General features: G+C 40.1%; 1 protein-coding gene across 2 annotated transcripts in view; it reads left to right on the top strand.

The window, feature by feature from the left end:
- GPHN (gephyrin) overlaps positions 1 to 23,026 on the top strand; it is a 539,761-nt gene extending 516,735 nt beyond the window's left edge. For both annotated transcript variants that reach the window (XM_062181321.1, XM_062181322.1), the window contains 5 exons: positions 529 to 602; positions 6,435 to 6,499; positions 13,316 to 13,419; positions 19,541 to 19,637; positions 22,038 to 23,026. In XM_062181321.1, the coding sequence (XP_062037305.1) occupies positions 529 to 602; positions 6,435 to 6,499; positions 13,316 to 13,419; positions 19,541 to 19,637; positions 22,038 to 22,171 (474 nt within the window). In that variant the 3' untranslated portion in view covers positions 22,172 to 23,026. The remainder of the gene's footprint in view (positions 1 to 528; positions 603 to 6,434; positions 6,500 to 13,315; positions 13,420 to 19,540; positions 19,638 to 22,037) is intronic.
- The last annotated feature ends 861 nt before the right edge of the window (positions 23,027 to 23,887 follow it).

Here is a 23,887-nt window from a genome sequence, read left to right as displayed (position 1 = left end):
CATAGAAAAAAATGAATTAAAAGATATGTTTATTTTGTTACAACACATCTATGAAATCCAGGCATAGTTTTTTTCTTCATACACATTTCCATGAACTTTTTGAAGTACACTAATACTTATGGCTTCTCTGCCTAGGCACAATATCTTAAGGCATATATTACTTAGCATCCTTTCTCTGCCTGAAACAGAGCCAGCTACTTACAGGCAGTGGTATTGTACATGAATGCATTTAAATTGTCGCTCTAAATCCTACTGGAAAGCACTTTGAGGGCAAGGACATGTTCCCTTTTGTAGAAGGCTTCACCCCTGTACCTACCTTGGTACTTGGCATATACCAGCTTCTCAATTCATATTTATTGAATGAATAAATGAATAAGGGAAGAATGAAGGAATGTTAAACAAATGAGCTTCACTAAAATTAAATTTTTTTTCATTCCAGTCTTATCAGTTCATTTCATTGTCATTTAAAGTGTTGGAAATCTGATGTTAAATGTTTGAGAGTAAGGCGATCATTCTTACTGTTTGCAGGACTATCTCAAGCAGGTGCTGGACATTGACCTTCACGCTCAGATCCATTTTGGCAGAGTTTTCATGAAACCAGGGTATGAAAACAATATTGTTATTTCATACACGGGGTTAGTTTGGCTTGCTTTAACTAAGTTTTGAATGCTTTCCTTCTTTACACTTTCTATTACGGACTTTCTATCCCAATGAAATAAATTTTATCATATCAGAATACTTTCTTAAGTACAACTCATTTGAAGTAAGAAGTCATCTTCTTTATGCATCATTGAGTTTGATATAAAGAAAGCAACTTTCCAAACTTGTTCTCCTTTTTAATTCCCATGTATAGTTCCTTCTTTCTCATGTTCTCTTTCTCCCCATACTACTTTCTCTCATTCTTTAACAGTGTGCATGAAAACTCTCAAATATATACAAACATTGGAAACACAATCAGCGCCTTCACTTACTCATCCCCCAGCCTCAGTTACTGTGAACATTTTTCTGTCACTGTTTCATCAATCCCCTCCCCCAACCCTGCCTTTCTTGGGGGAGGGTGGGCTGGATTGTTTTAAAGAACACTCTAGGGACCCGGCGCCGTGGCTAACTTGGTTAATCCTCTGCCTGTGGCGCTGGCATCCCATATGGGCACTGGGTTCTAGTCCTGGTTGCTCCTCTTCCAGTTCAGCTCTCTTCTGTGGCCAAGGAGGCCAGTGGAGGATGGCCCAAGTGCTTGGGCGTCTGCACCTGCATGGGAGACCAGGAAGAAGCATGTGGCTCCTGGCTTCAGATTGGCATAGCTCCAGCCATGGCGACCATTTGGGGGATGAACCAATGGAAGGAAGACCTTTCTCTCTGTCTCTCTCTCTCTCACTATCTAACTCTATCTGTCAAATAATTAAATAAATAAATAAATGAAATCATTCTGCTGGTTTCCTTTAAAAAAAAAAAAGAACATTCTAGATATCATGTCATTTTGGTACACATCTCAAATAATAGCACCATTCTCTTATATAACTATGATGGTATTACCATACCTAACAAAATAAACAATAATACTTTAATATCTTCTAATACTCTGATCATATTCAGATTTCTCCCAAATGTCAAGAAAAAGAATGTCTTTTTATAATTGTTTTGTTTGAATCAGCATTCAGGTAAGGTCCACTCATTGTATTTGGTTGTTAAGTCTCTCTTAAATGAAATATTTACTCTTCTCTCCCTTTACTTTGGTTATACCACTGACTTGTTAGAGAAACTGGATTATATTTCCTAATGAAAGGATTTGGTTCATGCTTGTATCTAACATGTCCCCCTATCTCTGGTATGTCCTATAGATTGAAAGGTAGATCTAAAGACTTAATTAGATTCAGATTCCATTTTGTTTTCCTTTGCAAGAATACTTCACAAGTAGGGTTTCACACTGCCTCCTGCAGCCTCCTAGAAGGAAGGAAAATTAACCATATACCAAGATCTGCATGTCTCCTAAAACTAAGGACCCCTAAGTAAGGGCGAATGGAGGGAGGTTCTGTAATCGAGTGCAAATACTCAAAGAAGGCCAAACACTGGTGTTGATGAGATATGTCTTTAAGCAGTAACTTGCCTGGCCATTCCCCTGCCACTCTGAGTTTTTGATTCCCTGTTCAAAGCTCTCAGTGTATGGGTGAGTGTTTAGTGCACCTCCACACTGTCAGCAACAACAGCAATGGTGCTTTAGTCAGAATTATAATCTAATGATGCTCATGAGAACCTCCAATAGTAAGGAGGAAATTCCCAGTTCTTTTAAATGGGAACCATCAGCAGATTCTAGAATCCTTACAAATGTTGTAATACTCCTCCTAATCTCTGATTTATTGGGTACTTAATGTCAGTTGTAGGACAGAGACCAGGCTTTACCTTTATGGTGCAGCCATTTTCTAGGATGGAGTTAAGTTTATGCCTAATGCTGTGTGCTAAATTTGATAGAATTTAGAATCTTGGCGTTGTATTTCTGCAGTTGCCTGTTGAGTGAGCACCAATATAGCTGCTGCTAACAAAGCCTTTTGGTTATTGAAACTGGGATTTGGATCATTCTTGTCAAGGAAAGTAATTTGTTATAAGCAAATATTATGATGCTACATGTGTACAGGTTTGTTCCCTCCTATCTCTATGGTATTACTAATTTGATTAGAATACAGAGGACATCCATGTCACCATGCTTTTCACTGACCTCAGAAATTGAACTGACGGTTCCCTTTGCAATGGCAATGAAGTTGATATTACTTGCCCTCACACCTAGAGGAGAATTATTTGTGTAATATCAATTACTTAAAATACTCTAAGTACCTATAATGGTATTCTTTATACTCTTTTTTTTTTTTCAGTCTATTCTTGACCACTTGCTTCAGCTTTAAGAGGGCCTCATTTCCTAGTGTCTACTATTTTCCCTTAAAGTCACAACACTCTGGCCTCAGTCATTGTATAAATGCTATTAAATTCTTATCTAGGCCGGCGCCGCGGCTCACTAGGCTAATCCTCCGCCTTGCGGCGCCAACACACCGGGTTCTAGTCCCAGTTGGGGTACCGGATGCTGTCCCAGTTGCCCCTCTTCCAGGCCAGCTCTCTGCTGTGGCCAGGGAGTGCAGTGGAGGATGGCCCAAGTGCTTGGGCCCTGCACCCCATGGAAGACCAGGATAAGCACCTGGCTCTTGGCTTTGGATCAGCGTGGTGTGCTGGCCACAGCACGCCGGCTGTGGTGGCCATTGGAGGGTGAACCAACGGCAAAGGAAGACCTTTCTCTCTGTCTCTCTCTCTCACTGTCCACTCTACCTGTCAAAAAAAAAAAATCTAATCTAGAGAGGAGAATTGAACAACAGGTGTTTTGCTGCAAGGAAATGGCCTTCCAGAGCTTGAACAGAAACTTCAAGTCTAGCAATAGACACTCACAATGGTTATGCAGAATGACAAAATGTTTTATTGTAAAAGGAATATTTTTAAATGAATACTTTTAAGAGAAATCATATTACTTATGTGCAAGATGCAGAAGATGATTTAAATTGGCCTTGTAATTTAAATTGACTTTAAATACAATAGAAGGAAAAAGATATTATGCAATCCCTTCTCACTCTTATTATCTGTGGGTTAGTTTGCCATGGTGAAGTGGTTTAGAAATTTAAGTGGGCTTCCTTTACGTGGTCAGAATTTTATACTCTCTAAAGGTAATAACTTAAAGCTAATTGCTACTTAATACTAGAACAAAAAGAAATATAAAAAGCTCAAATACAATTTAGCTTTGCTCTTCAGACACACAGTGCATTGAGAATGAAATTAACCTTTCATTTGAAAGACAAAGATACTCAGAAAAGCATTTGTTGTATTTGGAACCAGATGTACCAATTCCTGATGGTTTTTTTTAAGATTTATTTTACTTATTTATTTGAAAGAGTTACAGAGAGAGGGAGAGAGAGAGGTCTTTCATCTGATGGTTCACTCCCCAAATGGCCACAAGGGCCAGAGCTAAGCTAATCCAAAGCCAAGAGCCAGGAGCTTCCTCCAGGTCTTCCATGTGGGTGCAATGGCCCAAGGACTTGGCCTTCCTCCACTGCTTTCCCAGGCACATCAGCAGGAAGCTGAATTGGAAGTGGAGCAGTCGGGACTCGAACCTGCACCCATATGGGATGCTGGCACCGCAGACCAGGGCTTTAACCCGCTGCACCACAGCACGAGCCGCACAGATTCCTGTGTTTGTGGATCATCTACAGTGAGCAAAACTGTTCTCAAGAATACATCCTGGAGATTATTTTTATCACAATAACAATAATTGCCTAATAATCCATCCTTAAATTGATAGGACAATGCAATCTCATTCCTATAAAACATAATAAAAAATCAGGAAGTAAGCAAAACAAGCCTCAGAGTAGCCGAATAGATGTCACCAAGTCCATCTATCACCACTTCACTTCCCATCCTATGAGAATTTTATCCAAATATAGAGCCATCAAGTTAGAACAACCGTGGGTCAAATCTTTGTTCCTGCATCTAAAAAATGGAATGATAGTTACCATCTCGTGAGATTGTGCTGAGACGTAAGTGCAATAATGGGAGTCATGCACAGATGTCACTTTTAAAGCAGTGATTGTTGTGGTGCAACAGGTTGAGCCACCGCCTGTTACACTGGAATCCCAAATCAGAGCACCAATTCAGGTCCTGGCTGCTCCACTTCCAATCCATCTCCCTGCTAATGCACCTGGGAGGCAGCAGAAGATGGCCCAAGTACTTGGGTCCCTGCCACCCATGTAAGACACCTGGATAGAGTTTCTGGTTAGCTTCACCCTGGCCCAGAAACATTGTGGCCACTTGGGGAGTGAACCAGAGGATGGAGATCTCTTTCTCTGTGTCTTTCCCACTCTCTCTGTCACTCTGGTTTTCAAGTAAATAAAATAAATCTTTAAATGAATAAAATAAATAGTTCCATCGTTACTATTTTCATCATTCTACAATATGACAATTACCCTGGTTCCCATACCTAAGTCAGCATTCAGGGTTAAGAGGATGGCAGGCTGGCATTATAGGGGAGTCACAGGTAAAACCAGGGTGAAAAAGACAGAAGCAAGAACAACAGAAGGACGGCAGTAAGGGAGTGTAGTGTAGAGTGAAAACAACCCACTGTACCCTCATGACCTAATATCATTGCATTATGGCAGGATCACGTATAGCGATAATGATAACAATGGCATAAAAAAAAAGTCAGTGTCCCTGCATTATTACAAAAGGGAATCAGGGAGTGATCCTTTTTTTTTTTTTTTTTTTTTTTTTGACAGAGTGAGACAGTGAGAGAGAGAGAGAGACAGAGAGAAAGGTCTTCCTTCCGTTGGTTCACCCCTCCAAATGACCACTACGACCGGCACGCTATGCTGATCCGAAGCCAGGAGCCAGGTGCTTTCTCCTGGTCTCCCATGCGGGTGCAGGGCCCAAGCACTTGGACCATCCTCCACTGCCTTCCCGGGCCACAGCAGAGAGCTGGACTGGAAGAGGAGCAACCAAGACAGAATCCAATGCCCCAACCGAGACTAGAACCCGGTGTTCCGGTGCCGCAGGCAGAGGATTAGCCTAGTGAGCCATGGCACATGCCAAGAGTGATCCATTTTTGAAAGATCAACCTTCAGAAATAAATATAAATACAGTTTGGATGCTTAAAAGTATTAACTTTCCAACTATATGGAAATTTTAGCATTCGCTAAAGACGCTTCATCACTCAAGTTTCATTAATATAAGAGTTTTAGCTAAAATTCTACATGAGATGTAATAGGGGGAAAAAATCACTATTCTCAACTACTCCCTCCCTCCTTGCTGCTCACCCTTCACCCCCGCCCCCGCAATAAGAGTTCTGTCAGAATTACAAGGAAATATAATTTGATCATTTTTTAAAATTATTGTTGCATTAGTTTTGTTCTAGTCAGAATGTTGTATTTATTTGGATATTTCAAAAGTCTCCCTTGATAGGGAGCTTTTATGTGTATCTTTGAGTATAGTTTTGTATAGTTTTGAAAAGATAAGAAATATTCATCTTGAACAATAGGGAGACATATATTATGAGACAGTCTTTGACAATAAGAATTATTATAAATCTGTAGTAAAAATAGTAGACTATTAACTGTAGAGATGGGAAACTTGAGAACTCCAGGATTCAAAGTACATTTTTATGATACCAGCAAGAAAAAAAAAATAAGGTACATAAAACCAAGAAGTTTGATTACTTGAAAACAGAAGATGCTAAAAAATATATTTAGGTACTCCTGAAATATTTCAGAGTATCAAGGTTTAAAGGTGAATCAACAAACAAGTATTTTTATTTAAGTGATCTGTATGGGTAGCCACATAGCAGGAAAACTGGAGTACTTAATTGACTCATTCCATTTTGGTAATCACTAACAAGTTACCTCTTTTTTCTCTAGCCTGCCAACAACATTCGCTACTTTGGATATCGATGGTGTAAGAAAAATTATCTTTGCACTACCTGGTAAGAATAATTGGACTTGATTTTTATGGAAAAAGTGATCAAAGACTTTTGAACTGCTCACATTACCAAGTCCCCTATCAGATCATTTGACATGGAATCTGAAAGACCTGGGCTCAAGTCTCAGCTTTACTAACCCACAATCATTTAACCTCTCTGAGGCTGTTTCTTTACCTGTCAAAACAGAAATAATACCTATGTCATAGGGTTGGTATGAAAATAAAATTACACGTCATCTTCCAAAGCACTTCCCAATCCCTAAGGTGATAATCGAATGTTAGTTGTCACATCATCTCTCTGGAGCGCCTGCCTTTTCCTCACAGGACATTGATTGTGGTTAGCAGTCCAGTCAGTTCTCACAATGGAAATATTGTGCTCAAGGATCCAAAGGGCCTTGAGTCACCTATGCAAATACTAGATCAAAAAACACAAAACTCCCTCTGGTCCTTGCAAGGTTGGGGTTAGTTGAGGGGAGAGAGTCCGGGGAAGATGAAGTTACTGGTAATGGTGCTTCTCAGCCAGATCCCCTCGTGGGTCTGACATCACATCACTGCCTACCAGCTCCCCCGGGAACAGAACTCACAGGATCAGAATGTCGAAAAAGCAAAGTGATTCATTTACAAAGATTTTCAAAGTCAATTTTTTTTATTTGCAGCCATGCATTTAAAGTCAATATGATGAATCTTGACCAGTTTTTAAGCAGTTTGGAACTTTTATGTATCTACTTGTTATTTTTTTACTTTTAAAATTATCCTCTGATAATTCTGCCCAATTCCCTATTGTTTGGCACAGATTCCTTCAGAAAATAACTGATTTATTACTTTCAGATTCATAAGCCTCATAGCTTTAGACTACTTGCTTCCTTTTTATATTAAGTAAATCTCAAAGTAGAGATATAAGGAAGAGATCCAAGCAGAAAAATTCTGAACTTTAAAAGCAATTTTAAACCCATATCAATAAGCATAAGAGGGACCGGTGCCATGGTACAGTAAGTTAATCCTCCACCTGTGGCGCCAGCATCCCAAATGGGCACCGGGTTCTAGTCCTGGCTGCTCTTCTTCCAGTCCAGCTCTCTACTATGGCTTGGGATAGCAGTAGAGGATGGCCCAAGTTCTTGGGACCCTGCACCCACATGGGAGACCAGGAAAAAGCACCTGGCTCCTGGCTTCGGATTGGCGTAGCTCCGGCTATTTGGGGAGTGAACCAACAGAAGGAAGACCTTTCTCTCTGTCTCTCTCACTGTCTGTAACTCTACCTGTCAAATAAATTAAAAAATAAATAAATAATCTTAAAAAAAAAAAAAAGAGCAAAGGCCACTGCAACAGCCAGCATGGACACTCGAGGCTTTTTTTTTTTTTTTTTAAAAATAAGCATAAGAGATTACATTTTTATCATATAGGAAATTTTTTAAATTTTTTATTTTAGCTTATCTGAAAGGCAGAAAAACAGAGACAAACAAAGATTTTCCATTTTCTTTCATCTTCCCCAAATGCCCACAACTGCCAGGCCTGGACCAGGTGGAAGCCAGGAGCTGGGAACTCCATCTTTGTTTCTCGGGTGGGGGCAGGAACTCAACTACCTGAGTCATCACCTGCTGCCTCCCAGGGTGCCCGTTAGCAGGAAGCTGGACTGGGCACTTGAAGTAGGCACTCAGTATGGGATACAGGCATCCCAAGCATACTTCTAATCACTATGCCAAATATGCACACTCATATAGAAAATTTTGAGAGAGAAGATAAGTAATTAAAATAGTCTTCAAAATGTACCTATAACATGAAACTTCTTAGGGCCTTTCATATTTCTTTGAATACTCTGAACATCATCATCTAAAGAAATGTGCTCCATGCCCTAGCTTTGGCTTGCCTAAAAGAGACTCTATTTTGTCTACTGAAGTTCCTATTTAAACTACAACAGGGACAGTGTTGTGGCATAGCAGGTAAAGCTGCCACCTGTATGGCTGCTGGTTGGTGTCGGGCTGCTCCACTTCGGATCCAGCTCTTGGCTAATATGCCTGGGAAAGCAGCAGATGATGGCCCAAGTGCTTGGGCCCCTGTACCCCCGTGGGAAACCTGGAAGAAGTTCCTGATTCGGCTTAGGGTTGGCCCAGCCCTGGCTGTTGTGGTCACTGGGGCGTGAACCAGAAGATAGAAGACCTCTCTGTGTCTCTCCCTCTCTGTGTCTCTCCCTCTCTCTCTACCTTTGCCTTTCAAATAAATAAAAATAAATCTTTAAAAAAAAAATCCCTGTTTCTCCCCATCCCTGTCTCTCCCCATCTCTCTCTCTCTCTTCCCTCTCTCTCTATCACTCTGCCTTTCAAATAAATAAATATGTTTATTCCCCCCCCTTTTTTTTTCTTTTTCATTTTTGACAGGCAGAGTGGACAGTGAGAGAGAGACAGAGAGAAAGGTCTTCCTTTTGCCGTTGGTTCACCCTCCAATGGCCACCGCAGTAGCGCGCTGCGGCCAGCGCACCGCGCTGATCCGATGCCAGGAGCCAGGTGCTTCTCCTGGTCTCCCATGGGGTGCAGGGCCCAAGCACTTGGGCCATCCTCCACTGCACTCCCTGGCCACAGCAGAGAGCTGGCCTGGAAGAGGGGCAACCGGGACGGGATCGGTGCCCCGACCGGGACTAGAACACGGTGTGCTGGCGCCGCAAGGCGGAGGATTAGCCTAGTGAGCCGCGGCGCCGGCCAAATAAATATGTTTAAAAAATAAACTACAGCCTATCAGTGATAGTATAACAAAGAATGCTATTCTGGGAACCTATTTCAATGTTACTAATGAAGTATTGTTGATCTACTTAAGAAGTTAAAAAATTAAAATCTGTTTTCAAACTGCTACTTTAATTTGAAACTTCCTCTGATCAGCCTAAATAAGCCAAAAGAGGGCAGCATTTGTTCAGATTGTTGAAACAGCTGGTGGTGAAATTTACAGGGATTTTCAATTTCTGCTGTCCTGGGGGCCATGTGTTTAAAGCTGCCAGTAACCTTGAAAAGTTTTAAAGCAGTTTAAATGTTTACTGGGGCAAGCACGTGTTCTAGTGATGAGACACCTGTTTCCCTATCATAGTATGTGGGTTCAATTGTTGCCTCAAGATCCAGATTCCAATTCCTGCCAGAGCAGACCCAGGGACACAGCAGATGGTAGCTCAAGTGCTTGGGTACCTGCCACCCATGTGGGAGACCTGGATAAAATTCCTGGCTTCTGGATTGGGCATGGCCCAGTCCTGGCCACTGTGAGCATCTGGGAAGTGTACCAGCAAACAGGAGCTCTCTGTGTTTCTCTGTGTTTAGAATAAGAGTAAATGAATTATTTAAGAAAAATTTTAAATTTTATGTACTTACTTGCTATATTCTTAACTTTAAAATCACTACAGTAACACTTGTTCACTATTTGTTACAAAATACAGAGATGCATAAAGAAATATTACTATAGTTGCCCATCCACCCATAAATAACTGCCATTTACAACATTTGGGTTTTTTTGTTTTTTTTTTTAAGATTTATTTTATTTATTTGAAAGACAGAGTTACAGAGAGAGGTAGAGACAGAGAGAGAAGTCTTCCATCTGGTTCGCTCCCCAGATGGCCACAATGGCAGGAGCTGCGCCTATCCAAAGCCAGGAGCCAAGAGCTTCTGTGTCTCCCACATGGGTGTAGGGGCCCAAGGACTGGGCCATCTTCTACTGCTTTCCCAGGCCATAGCAGAGAGCTGGATAGGAAGAGGAGCAGCCAGGACTAGAACCGGCACCTTAACTCACAGCGCCACAGTGCCATAACCACAACATTTGATTTTAATCCTTACAGTTCTTTTTCTTATATAGAGCAACTCATTGTTTATATGGTAATTTTTTAAAGATTTATTTATTTATTTATTTATTTGAAAGAGTTACAGTGAAAGAGAGAGAGAATCTTCCATCTGCTTGTTCATTCCCCAGATGGCGGGCAACAGACAGGGCTGGGCCAGGCCAAAGCCAGGAGCCAGGAATTTCATCTGGGTCTCCCATGTGGGTGGAGGGGCCCAAGCAATGGGGCCATCTTTCACTGCTTTTCCTAGGCCATTAGCATAGAGCTATCATTAGCATAGATAGGAAGTGGAACAGCCAGAACACGAAGTGGCGCCCATATGGGATGCTGGTATTGCAGGTAACAGCTTTATCCACTGTGTAACGCCAGCCTCTGTACAGTAATTTTATAAAGCAGAACTATTGGGAGAATTTTCTAATCATTGGTAAACAATGACTTTTTCCTTTTGTTTGTTTTTCTGGGAAATTTTCTATTTGCCTATATTTTGAGGTAAGGGAAAAGTAATTGATTTTGATTAAAATTCTGCCATCATAGTAGACAACTCATTTTTCCATTGAAATTATTAATATCACTCATATCATTTTGAAACCTAAAAAAATTTCATCCTTAACTACTTTTGAAGGTGTAGTTTTAGCTATTAGGAAGCTAAATTGATCATTGCCTTTTACTCTAATGATGCAATTAATGGCACTTGGGCTAAAGGAAGATAAAAATTTTATAGCCCATTCCCTACCTCCAGTATATAACTCACATACCACTGTATAAATTAATGTATAAAATTTGAATTTTAGAACTAGAAGGAATCTTGACAATCATGTAATCCAAACCTTTCATTTTATACATGAGTAAAATTAGTATCAAAAAGGTTTGAGGGGTAGGGGTGGGAGTATGGTGCAGCAGGTTAAGCCCCTACTTGGGATGCCTGCATCCCATATTGACACACTGGGGATCAAGTCCCACCTCCACTTCTGATCTTGCTTCCTGCTAATGTACCTGCAAGGCTAATGCACAAGATGATGGCCCAAGTACTTAGATTCTTGCCACTCATGTGGGAGACCCAGATGGAGCTCTTGGCTCCTGGATTTTATTTTGTTGTGTTTTTTTCAAGATTTATTAATTTATTTGGAAGGCAGAGCTACAGAGAGAGAAAGAGATCTTCCATTCATTGATTCACTCCCAAATGGCAGCTGTTGGAGTAAATCAGCAGGTGGAAGATCTCTCTCCCTCTCCCCCGCCCCCCACCTTTCAAGTAAATAAAAATGAATAAGAACTTTAAGTAAGTAAAAGTACTTGCCAAATTCATATAGCTTAGTTAGTTACTTTATGATACCACAGAAGCAACTAAATGTATTACTTGTAGGCCAGTGGTTTTGTTTGTTTACCTTTTTTCATAGCTGATCCTTCATTCCAAATTCATGACACACCTAGATTTCTTCTTGGAGAAGTACAGTTAAATTCTTCAAATTCTTATAACTTTAAAAGAACTTGGTATTTGTATTGGTCTGCCTGGGCTTCCACAACAGAATGCCATAGCCTGGATGGCTTAAAAAATAGAAACAAGTTCAGCTGCCACTTAGGACACCAAGGCTTCCGAGCTACCAGCAGATGATGACTTAAGTGCTTAAATTCTTGCCACCAACGTGGGAGACCCAGATGGAGTTCCTGGTTCATGGCTCCTGGCTCTTGGCTTCAGCCTGGCCCTGATCTGGCTGTTGTGGCCACTTGGAGAGTGAACTAGAGTATGGAAGATCTCTCCTCTCTGAATCTCTGCCCTTCAAGTAAATAAATCTTTAAGAAAAGGAAGAAAGGACCATGGAAGGAAGGAAGGGAGAGAAAGAGAGAAGGAAATAGAGAGAGAAGGAGAGAAGAAAAGAAAGAAAAAACAAAAGAATAACAAAAAACAAAAACTTATTTTATCACAATTGTGGAGACTGGAATTCTAGATCCAGGTGCCAGCAGGGTCGGTTTCTGGTAAGCACTCTTCCTGCATTACAGATGGCCGCATTCAACCTGGTGCTCACATGGCCTTTCCTCTGTGCACACACACCCCTGGGGACTCTTCCTCTTCTTCTTCTTCTTTTTTTTTTTTTTTAAGATTTATTTGAAAGGCAGAGAAAGAGAGATCTTCCATCCTCTGGTTCTCTCCCCAGATGGCCACAAAGGCCAGAACTGTACCAATCCAAAGCTAGGAGCCAGGAGCTTCTTCTGGGTCTCCCACAAGGGGGCAGAGGCCCAAGCACTTGGGCCATTTTCTGCTGCTTTCCCAGGCCATGGCAGAGCTGGATCGGAAGTGGAGCAGCCGGTACTCGAACTGGCAGTCATATGGGATGCTGGCACTGCAGGCGGCAGCTTTACCTGCTACGCCACAATGCCAGCCCCTCTTCTTCTTCCTGCTAGGACACCAGTCCTATTGGGTTAGGTCACACCCTTATGATTTCATTTAACCTTAAGGCCCTGTCTCCAAACAGTCACATTGGGACTTAGAACTTGACCATATGAACTGGAAGGAATGGGTGGAGACAGTATACATCTTCAAGTCCTTTCACATCTTAAACCATTTTGTTTCTTTTTTAATTTAAAGTAATTTCTGGGTAGGGAAGATAACAGATGAATTTCCTATTCTCACCTGTATTTTCCAATTTTGGAGTAACAAACATTACTATAGTAATTTTATTTTAAAATGCTTTAAAAATAGCAAGTAGATATATAAAACTTAAACTGTTTTAAAACTGAAGATTGGCAGTGACTCTCAGGAAAGCAGAAATAGTGTTAAACAGCTTCTGGGTACCAGAAATCTCTGTTTTACTGGGAGATCCAAATGTGTGTGCCCTCTGAGGCGTTTGGTTGTCTACACCTGCATTCTAGCACCCTGTTGGGTTCAAGGCAACTCAGAAAAGGAAGACTAGTGGCTAGTCACTCCCGTTACACTCTGTGATACCTGAAGGTATAGACAGACATAATTATTTGGCATATTTGTATGTGGTGCACGATCAGTAACTGTTGGTTGACTTTCAGGGAATCCTGTGTCGGCCGTGGTCACCTGCAATCTCTTTGTTGTGCCTGCACTGAGGAAAATGCAGGGCATCTTGGATCCTCGGCCAACCATCATCAAAGCCAGGGTAATGTTGCCTAGTGATTAAAACCATGGCTGAAGCTCGGTAAACATGGGGAATGTGATTTCCTAACTTACCAAAATAAGCATCCAGAATTTTATATTAATTAGTATGGAAATTGTGATTATATTCTCCCCTTCATGACAAAAAATGGAGGGGACAGGGTCACTTTTAGTCCTCTCCTACGTGACTCCATGTAGGAGTTCAGAGAGCAAGGCTTAAAAGTTTAAACACATGCTGAACTCAATGGAGCAAGGGACAAGAATTATCTCCTCTCGGGTAAAGACAGCAGCAGTTAACCTGGTAACTTTTTCGTGACCTCAATGATACATTTCAAATAATTCTGAAAGAAACAACCAAAGAACGCGAGACTCTGGTGATTCAGGTGGAAGGAATAACCATACTTCTTAGAAAAAGACCTGTGGTAAAAGTCACTTGGAAGTAAAGAATCCCCAGCCCCACAAACACTAACTTTAATCTGACTTAACTACTACTCAACTAATTTTGTTATACACTTTCTGCACTACTCATGAAAAACTCGGCAATATAGACTTCAGTATCAAACCGTTACTTTTCAAGAGCTCTTATACAAATTTAGATATGATAGAATTCTCAGGTTAGCTGACGGGAGGGATATAAAACATAGAACAGAAAATATTAATGAAATGTTACTCTGAGGAAACACAGGATGAAAACATTTTTAAAAACCCAGGCATTAGATATTTTTAACATTGACCTTCTAAATGAGGAACGGGGAATGCCCGGCCTGCGGGCTGTATAAGACCTGCAAAATCGTTTGGCCTCTCCCTGCCAAGACAGCTGCAGGCAGGACTTGAAATTCAGTAAATCTACAGCAGGCTAATTTTTAAGTTGATAATTGGCCTGTGAATGATGTTATTAAATATCCAAATGACCCTTGGCAGAAAAAAGGCTCCCCACCCCTGTCTAAACTAGGATATGAAGAGGTCATCTTCATTTCTTAAATTCAACTAGAGTTTTAAAAATAAACTTAATTGAAATTGAACAAAGGAAAAAAGTCATCAATGAACAAAAAAGCCAGGAGGTCAGATGTGTGCAGCTTGGATTTAGAGTCACATCAGTAAAAGGCGAAAGATTTATATGATCTGAAGAGAAACCAAAGTAGTAGAGTCACATCAGCAACACTGAATTTACTGTTTTCATATTTGCTAAATAAAGAAAACAAGAAAAATCCACATTGTTTTGAGAGAAAGAGGGCCTTTCTTTGGCTTTGCAAAGCTTTTATAAATCTTTTCATATCTCATTTTAACATCCACCTTCCCTTCTTTAAAACTGACATGGTGGTAACTATCTGTTCTGACAACAGCAAGGTGATGCCATAGAATCAAACTGATGCTTGATACGTTGTTCATGATGCTGCCCATTTCCTATCCACTCCAGGAATTGAGAACTAGTTCAAGAAGTCAGACACCCTTCACCCACAGCTGTGTCACTGGAACTGCAAGTGTGGGTCATCAGTGTGCTTGGCTGCTTGGTTCCTGTTTTTCCTCCCCTTAATCACCTATACACCTTTGCTGACAAAACTGCCACTTTGGATCGTAACTGTGTTCATCACTTACTTGAAACAGTAAATCTTAGTATCTCTATTTTCTGACCACACAAGATGCAGCTTACAGAAACCATGTATTACTGTTCTCCAAAACAGATGCTAGAGGCCAGCGCCGTGGCTCAACAGGCTAATCTTCCGCCTGCGGCACCAGCACCCCAGGTTCTAGTCCCGGTCAGGGCGCCGGATTCTGTCCTGGTTGCCCCTCTTCCAGGCCAGCTGTCTGCTATGGCCTGGGAGTGCAGTGGAGGATGGCCCAAGTACTTGGGCCCTGCACCCCATGGGAGACCAAGAGAAGCACCTGGCTCCTGCCTTTGGATCAGCGCTGTGCGCTGGCCGCAGCACACCGGCCGAGGCGGCCATTGGAGGGTGAACCAACGGCAAAGGAAGACCTTTCTGTCTGTCTCTCTCTCTCTCTCACTGTCCACTCTGCCTGTCAAAAAATAAAAAACAGATGCTAGAGTCGTTGCCTGTACCAGTTTTTTGAGGAAGTAAAGTGGATGTTAAATGCTGGTGCTGATAACTCACACAACTGTACTTTGATGTTACCATCTTATGGATAGTGTAATCCTGCATTATTTTTAACAAGTCAGCACAGAAAATGTCATTCTTTTATATCAAAGCATTCAGAAGAGCATCAGTTTAAAATATTTTACATATCTCCTTAATCATTCATGGTTGAAGGTGAAACACTCCTGATTTTCAGTACATAATCAAAAATATAATTCTAAAAGAATTATAATTCTAGCAATTAATCAAATATAATTATTGACCTAGTCTTTCAAGGACAGTCTATCATGTGTTTGCTCAATATTCCATCAAAGCATCCTGTACTGTGCTGGTTCTCACCATTTTTCTCTAGGAACATAACTGAGGTAATCCCTTTAATATTGACAACTTGCCTCATGGAGTAATTACAAGATGAAAAAATAGGGAGTGAACCAATGGACGGAAGCTCATGCGTGCTCTCTCTCTGTCTCTCCCTTTCTCTCTGTAATTCTTCATTTCAAATTACAAAAAAACCTTTCTATAAAAAAATAAAGACGAAGAGGTGGAAAGGGAAAGTACCATCACCTCACATGCTCCCAGAGCAGGGGGAGACTGCATGTTATAACCACCAGTCCTTTCTAACCTGTCCACCTTGTCTCTTCACTTGATGAGTGCTTTCTGACCGATGTCATAGTAAACTACAGGCATTGCAACAAATGTTATATTGTTTGAAATTGCTAAGGTGTTTGTAGTTGTAGAAATATTGTTTATTTTAATTAAGATTGATCATTAAAAGATATCATTGGATACCTTTTAACAACAACATTATGGCTTATGAACTTTAAAAACAGGTATTTAAAATGACAACTTTCTATAACGTATAGAAAATGTAAATTATTTTACTTATTAGGAAATGAGGAATATAACTAGGTTTTAGAAGCTTTGGAAACAGGATTTGAAACTGATTCATGTTATTACATACAAGGATTTTCTAATCCTTGTGAAAGATTGTATGTTCAGACAGATGACGTACAGGGTAAATATGCTCAATGCCTTCACTAGTGTACTGATATAGATAGTGCCAAATTTTTATAGCACTTACCAAAAATAATTAATGTAATAAGGCACCTTTAAATTTTTTTTCATGGCCTCTTCATAAATTCCAGCCAGATCCTGCAGAGGACTGGTCTCAGCCCTACTCAGGGCCTTGAGTGTGTCATCTTGAGACTCTTTTTCTCACAAAATCTCCCACCTTCCCCCTAACTCCTGTCAGCTACTGATCATTTTATTCCCTGCAGTTTGGCTTTTTCCAGAGTTTCATATGGAATCAGACAATATATATAGCCTTTTCATATTGACTTCTTCCATTTGAAAATATGCATCTAAGTTTCTCTTTGTCTTTTCATGATTTGAGAGCTCATTTCTTTTTAGTGCTGCATAATATTCCATAGTCTGGATATACCACAGTTTGTTTATCCATTCACCTACTGAGAGACATCCTGGTGCTTTCCAAGTTTTGGCAATCATGATTATAAAGGTGCTATAACATTAGCATGCCGGTCTGTGTAGACTTAAGTTTTTACTTCATTTGAGATACCAAGAGCATGATTGGTGGGTTGCCAGGTAATAGCATATTTCATTTTGTAAGAAATTGCCACTCTTCCAAAGTGGTTGTACTATTTTGCATTCCCATTTGCAATGAATGAGAATCCCTATTGCTGTACATCCTTGCCAGCACTTGGTATTCTCAGTGTTTTAGATTTTGACCGTTCTAATTAGGTGTGTGGTGGTATTTCATTGTTGTTTTAACTTGCAATTCCCTAGTTACACATGATGTTGACTATCTTATCATATGCTTATTTGCCATGTGTATATTTTTTGATAAGGTACCTATTGTGGTCTTTTGCCCATTTTTTTTTAATTTTTTTTTTTTTTTTGACAGGCAGAGTGGACAGTGAGACAGAGAGACAGAGAGAAAGGTCTTCCTTTTGCCATTGGTTCACCCTCCAATGGCCGCCGCGGCCGGCGCACTGCGGCCAGCGCACCGCGCTGATCCGATGGCAGGAGTCAGGTGCTTCTCCTGGTCTCCCATGGGGTGCAGGGCCCAAGCACGTGGGCCATCCTCCACTGCACTCCCTGGCCACAGCAGAGAGCTGGCCTGGAAGAGGGGCAACCGGGACGGGATCGGTGCCCCGACCGGGACTAGAACCCGGTGTGCCGGCGCTGCAAGGCGGAGGATTAGCCTAGTGAGCCGCGGCACCGGCCCTTTTGCCCATTTTTTAAAAATTGGATTGTTCATTTTCTTATTGATGAATTTAAGAGGTCTTATTGTATTTTGAATAATGATCCTTTCTCAGATAAATCTTTTTTGAAAATATTTTTCTTCAGCTATGGCTTGTGTTCTTGGTCTCCTCACTTTTTTAAAAGTCAATTCTCTCCCCTGCACATTTACATATAAATAATACCAGATAATGCTACAGCAAATAATACAATATTCATCTCTTAAGTGGCTACTATGTGCCAGGCCTATGTTAAAGAAAACAATTCTAGTCCATGGCCTACTGCCCAGTTTCAGATGAACAAAAGAAATCATCAGAAGTGAAGCATAAACTATTTGTGATGCTTTATTCAACAAAAAGGGTTTATCTAAGTTTTTATCTCTGGTACATCATTCTTTTAAACACTGAAGTTCATGGTAAACAAGTGCTTTCTTAAGTAATGTAATATTCTAAAATTATAATGTCAGTACAAATAAATATACTGGTTAATACAGAATTCTGCATTTCAGTAAAATGCCAAATTTTAAATGGCTTCAGCTCTAGCTACAAAAGGAACCACTATTTGTGAAGAGACTATGAAAAAATTTCATTTACTTCAATTTGATGCAGCTGACTCCTACAATTTTCCATAAGTATCTTTCTTTAAAACAAAATAAATTTTCATTTTTAGGTTAGCTATAAAATAATAGTTTAAAATTTTTAGTTTAGTATTATAAAGCTTGAAGACACTTTAACCATTATATAGTTTATATAGTTTATATTTAACTATTTTTTAGATGAATAAACAGGCATAGAAAATCAAATAACTTGATAATACAACACACCAGTTAGCTGTAAAGCTGGCAGTAGACCTAGGTGTCTGATAGACCCCCCCAATCCAGTTCTCTTTTCATTATTTTCCATGAACCAATCAGTGTAACTGCTAGGGAAAGGCTTTTTGCTGAAACACTAGCAAACACAACAGCCATGTGGGTATCTCTCATAGTTTAGTACTGGAAAACAGACATACTCAGATTGAAAGGGAGAGAGATTTTTTTGTCCTCAGATTAGCACAGAATGATTTAGGAATAATGACAGGTTACCCAACCAGTAGATAAAGACTATAAACACATGCAACATTAACTGAGTTGGTATAATTTAATCAAGCAAAGACACAAGAATTGGGTTTTACTTGGATTCCAGGAGAAAAACATGTGATGTGGCTAAATCAAAACAGTATAACTTTAAGTAGAGATGACTTTTAATTGCCTTAAGATTTGATAACTGTATTAGGTCACTAGGAGAATGAATACTCAAGAGAAAAAGAAAGCTCCTTTCACTTTATGATGAAGACAGGCATATGAATGGGGAGCTGAAGGATGCCCAGCACGTATTAGGTCCTGAGTTAACATTAATTTGATGGATACATGGATGGATGAGTGGAGGATGGATGAACATTGAATTCACTTACTTAGGTCTCCCTCATTTATTTTCAGTGTCAACATACCTGCTTCACTTTCTCAATTTACAGGTGTCCATCTTCTTAATCCATAAAAACAGACTTTATCTTTTTCATCTGCCTTTCCCCCCCCCCATGACCACCATAAAGCTGAACATCAGAACGACTCAACTCCTGGACTTCCTGTATTAAGAACATAAGATGGCAGTGATGTAAATAAGAGTGACAAGGCTATTTCCCATATCTGCTGTATTCTCTGTGCAGTTCCCACCACCCTGCAGTTTTGTGCAATGATCAGGTGACCATGTTTGCTTTCCTTTTCTCTTTATTCTGTAGTTATCATGTGATGTAAAACTAGACCCTCGTCCAGAATACCATCGGTGTATCCTCACTTGGCATCACCAAGAACCACTGCCTTGGGCACAGAGTACAGGTAGGTCATTCACATCTGTTAAAACACAGTTTATACATAGTCTTCTTAAGTGGTTATACCTAATTTTTTAATTATTATATATTCTTCTTTTTGAAAGTTAAATGAGTTAAATTATTCCTAAACAATACAGTATAACAGAACAAGAGTAAAAAAAAAATAAAAATTACTTCATTGAGCCATATTTTCTAGGTAAACCTTTGAAACACAAATCTAGCACTATAGAACATTTGGATATGTTTGTTCAACCGGTAAGTTTTGAGTATAACTATAGTTGTAGGAAAAGGAAGAAAGTATGGCTATACCACCCTAAAATGTGAGATTAAAAAGGCTTTCTGGTCAGGCTGAAAGGCCTGCGAGAGTATTTCAGGCATGGAAAGACAAGACTCTGTGACAAAAAAGTACCTACACGGAGGATCTCTGTGAGACCTCAGAGGAAAGGAAGGGTCATCAAAGAAGGAGACACTCTTCTCTGAAAGGAGAGGAGAACATCCACTTGGCTTATGGCCGTGTCCAGATACCGACGGAGTCTGTGCTCACAAAAGGCTTCCATAGCCCTGGCAGCCTACAACAAGAGCCTCAGATGATCACTGATGTCATAAAAAAAGAGTGTTAATTGTTAAAGGAACAACAGTAGTCACTGTGCACTTGCTCCCCAGGGAGGACCTCTGTCCCTATTGAATTGTAATATGAGAATCGACTGCAAATTCTCCCCCCAAACTGTACTCTGTATGTTGTGTGTGGGCGTGGGGGAAAATTGTTGAAGTCTATGATTAGCATAGAGTTGGTCATCTGTATATAAAGTCATACTAAAAATGAACCATAATGAAGAAGGAGATGGGAGAGGGAATGAATGGGAGGTAGGATGGGAGCTGGGAGGAGGGGTGGTTATTGGGGAAAGAACCACTGTATTCCTAAAGTTGTATCTATGTAAAAATGCATTCATTAAATAAAAATTTTTTGAAAAAAGAAAAAAACTCATTATAGGGTCTGGCATTGTGACAGAAGGTTAAACCGTCATCTGTGATGCCAGCATTCCATATCAGAAGGCCCATTCAAGTCCCAGCTGCTTCACTTCCAAACCAACTGTCTGCTAACATACCTGGGAAAGCAGCAGAAGATGGCCCAAGTACTTGGGTACCTACTACTCATGTTGGAGACCTGGATGGGGTACCTGGCTCCTGGCTTTGGCCTGGCTCAGCCCTGGCTGTTGGCAGCCATTTGGGTAGTGAACCAGCAGGTGGAAGATTTTCTCTCTCTCTCTCTCTCTCTCTGTTGCATTGCCTTTCAAATAAATAAAATATTTTTAAAAATAATAATAAAGTTAAATTTTTTTTGAGATTTAAAATCAAGATTTATTAGTCAAAGACCTTCAGCCAGAGCAGCATAGAAAGGGGTTCCAAAGAGGGAAAAAAACCGAAGCAGCACATGGTACTGCCATTTTTAAGCACAATTTTGGTGAAGGAAAAAAAAAAAACTTATCAGCTTGACATTCAGTTACAAGGCAGGGACAAAACTCATCAAAAGACCTGATTTGCCATCCTTTATCCTATCTGGCTTGCTCATGATAAAAACAAAGAGGCATCAGAAGGGTGGATAGATAACTTGTTTACAGTAAACTGTGAGCTAAGGAGGATGGAGTCAACACTCCCTTGCCATGATCTATGGCTGACAAAGCTCAATTTATAATGTGATTATCTGTGGCCTCAGCCATACCCTAGATATTGCTAAAGTTTAACAACAAAGAAATCAATCTTGATAGTTCAAGTTCCATAGGTATTACTTTTAGACTTTAAAATTTTCTCCCCAACTTCTCTAATCCTATTTTGCCTAACTTTTATTGCAAATCCTAAAAATTCTGTATTACTCTTTAAACAAAAGTCCTATCAAGTGCAAGCATCAAGAGACTAAGTGCATGGGCTTTGCCATCAGAGAGACCTGTATTCAATTTGGACACTAAATTAGCTACTAAGACCCTGGGCAAGTTACCTAAGACTCTTCTGGGTATTTTGAGAATTAAATAAGATACTTAAGTAAAGTACCTTGTACCTAGTGCAGCATTTATGATCACTATTATTTTAATCGATTTTTAAAACCTTCCTTTTTGGACACATGTAACACTTCAGTTTGAATGAAGAAATTGTGGTATTTTGCATATTTATTTAAAAACCTGGTTACATATTTTTAAGCAACAATTCTAATGTTTATTTTAAAAGCTGTAGTGAGAGAGGGTGAGATACAGTAGTACCACTATCTGAAAAAGGTACTGAGCAGTATAATCTCTCTTCCTCTTGAAGACCTGCATTTCTACTTGTCAGTTTTCATTCTGAAAAGGTCGCCAAAGGCTATGTCGTATTTACTGTGCTGCTTATTTGCTGCTGTAATGAGAGCATTTCTTTCTAGGTAATCAGATGAGCAGCCGTCTGATGAGCATGCGCAGTGCCAATGGACTGTTGATGCTACCTCCAAAGACAGAACAGTATGTGGAGCTCCACAAGGGCGAGGTGGTGGATGTCATGGTCATTGGGCGGCTATGATGGTCACCAGCAGGAAAAGCTCTGATGCATGTCCACATATCATTGACTGTATCCTGTAATATGCAACGGCACAGCTAGTTTTTCTGATTTGGATGAAAGTTGATCTGTATAGTCAACATCTTGAACTATATTTCAAATGAATTTAAATATCTTTTAAAGAACAAAACACCTAAAAATAAATCTTAACAGACAACTCTATTCTGATTATATCAAAGCAAATTTTTCCTTTCTTGCAAATTGCTTTGTGTGTTCAATGCTAGGTCTGATAGCGATAGCTTTTAGTAGACAGCAGTAGGTGCCTGCAGAACTTGTGTTTTTCTCATCTTTAAAATACAACTACTTATGCTCTTAAATCAAGGCTGTCTGCTTATTTATACTAGCGTAGGCAACACTTGGATTTCCCTTCTTAGTATGCTTCATAACCGCTTTTCAGAGCGCTTTTGCTTGTTCTTTACCATGTATCTCGTGTTTATGTGCACAGTGCCAAAAGAAGAGGGATGGGGTGGAGGCCCTGCCCTGCCTCAAGAATCATCCCCTGTGGAGCATCTGGGGAGGTTTCTCACCCCAGCAGCCTCACGGCACAGTACTCGTGGGCAGTAACTGGATACCTTTTATTTGAACAAACAAACTGGGGGATGGGGAAATGCTTCCTTAAGTGCTGACAGCCTTTTTAACCAATACATTTAAAAATTGTACAGAACAAAAAAAAAAAAATAAAATCAAAGACTGATCTTGTACAGATATTAGTGTTACCAGCATTCATGTGGAAATCAAGAGCAAAGACAAATAATGTTGAAACAACTCTGTACCATACATTTTCTGTAATGATACTGAAACTTAATGAATAAAAAAACCTTGATCATTATTTAAAATCTTACTGTGTTGGCCTTGTTATTAAAAGAGAGAGAGAGAGAGAAGCTGTCATTGTGGCACAGCAGCTTAGGCTGCTGCTTGTAACAACAGATTGACTGTTCCACTTCTGATCTAGCTTCCTGCTAATGTACCTGGGAAGGGAATAGATAATGGCCCAAGTTCTTGGTTTCCTCTGCCCATGTGAGAGATCCAGATGGAGCTCCTGGCTCCTAACTTCATCCTGGCACAGCCCTGGCTGCTGCAGCCATTTGGGGAGTCAACCAGCAGGTGGAGGATCAATTTCTTCTCTCTCTCTCTCTCTCTCTCTCCCCCCCCCTCCCCTCCCTCTCCCCTCCTTCCCTCTTTCCCTCATCTGTTTCCATCTCTGTCTCTCCCTCTCTCTCAGGCTCTGCCTTTCAAATATATAAATAAAATAACTCTTTAAAAACGGAAGATTGTCATGCCATATGAGGGGTCTGCCTGAATAAAAGCAATAGCTAAGGTGACCTGAGGTTAAATAGTAGAGAAGAACTTTAAAATGCAGTATCATGCAGTACAGTGTCTTACTATAATTGGGGGGGGGGGGGGGATAGCATTATGATCTATAGCATCACTGTATTAAAAAGTAGAAAGTAAGAGAACGTGTAGTTAATCTGGTCTTTCTGGCCATAGCTAGAGAATAATTTAATAATAGTAGCTAGAAAATTTAGAATATACTTGATGACAAAGAAAAATAACAACTCTTATTTTAGATGCTATAAAAGCAAATTTCAAACACATACAGTTCTTTGGGACAGGGAAAAATAAGTAATAAACCAGAAAATTACAGATGAGTCCTTGAAAATTTTTTATCATTGTTAAAAA

The sequence above is a fragment of the Lepus europaeus genome, chromosome 22, assembly GCF_033115175.1.
Source record: "Lepus europaeus isolate LE1 chromosome 22, mLepTim1.pri, whole genome shotgun sequence".
Lineage (NCBI taxonomy): Eukaryota > Metazoa > Chordata > Mammalia > Lagomorpha > Leporidae > Lepus > Lepus europaeus.
The sequence above is the reverse complement of the archived record's forward strand: the minus strand, read 5'-3'. Positions and strand labels throughout refer to the sequence as shown.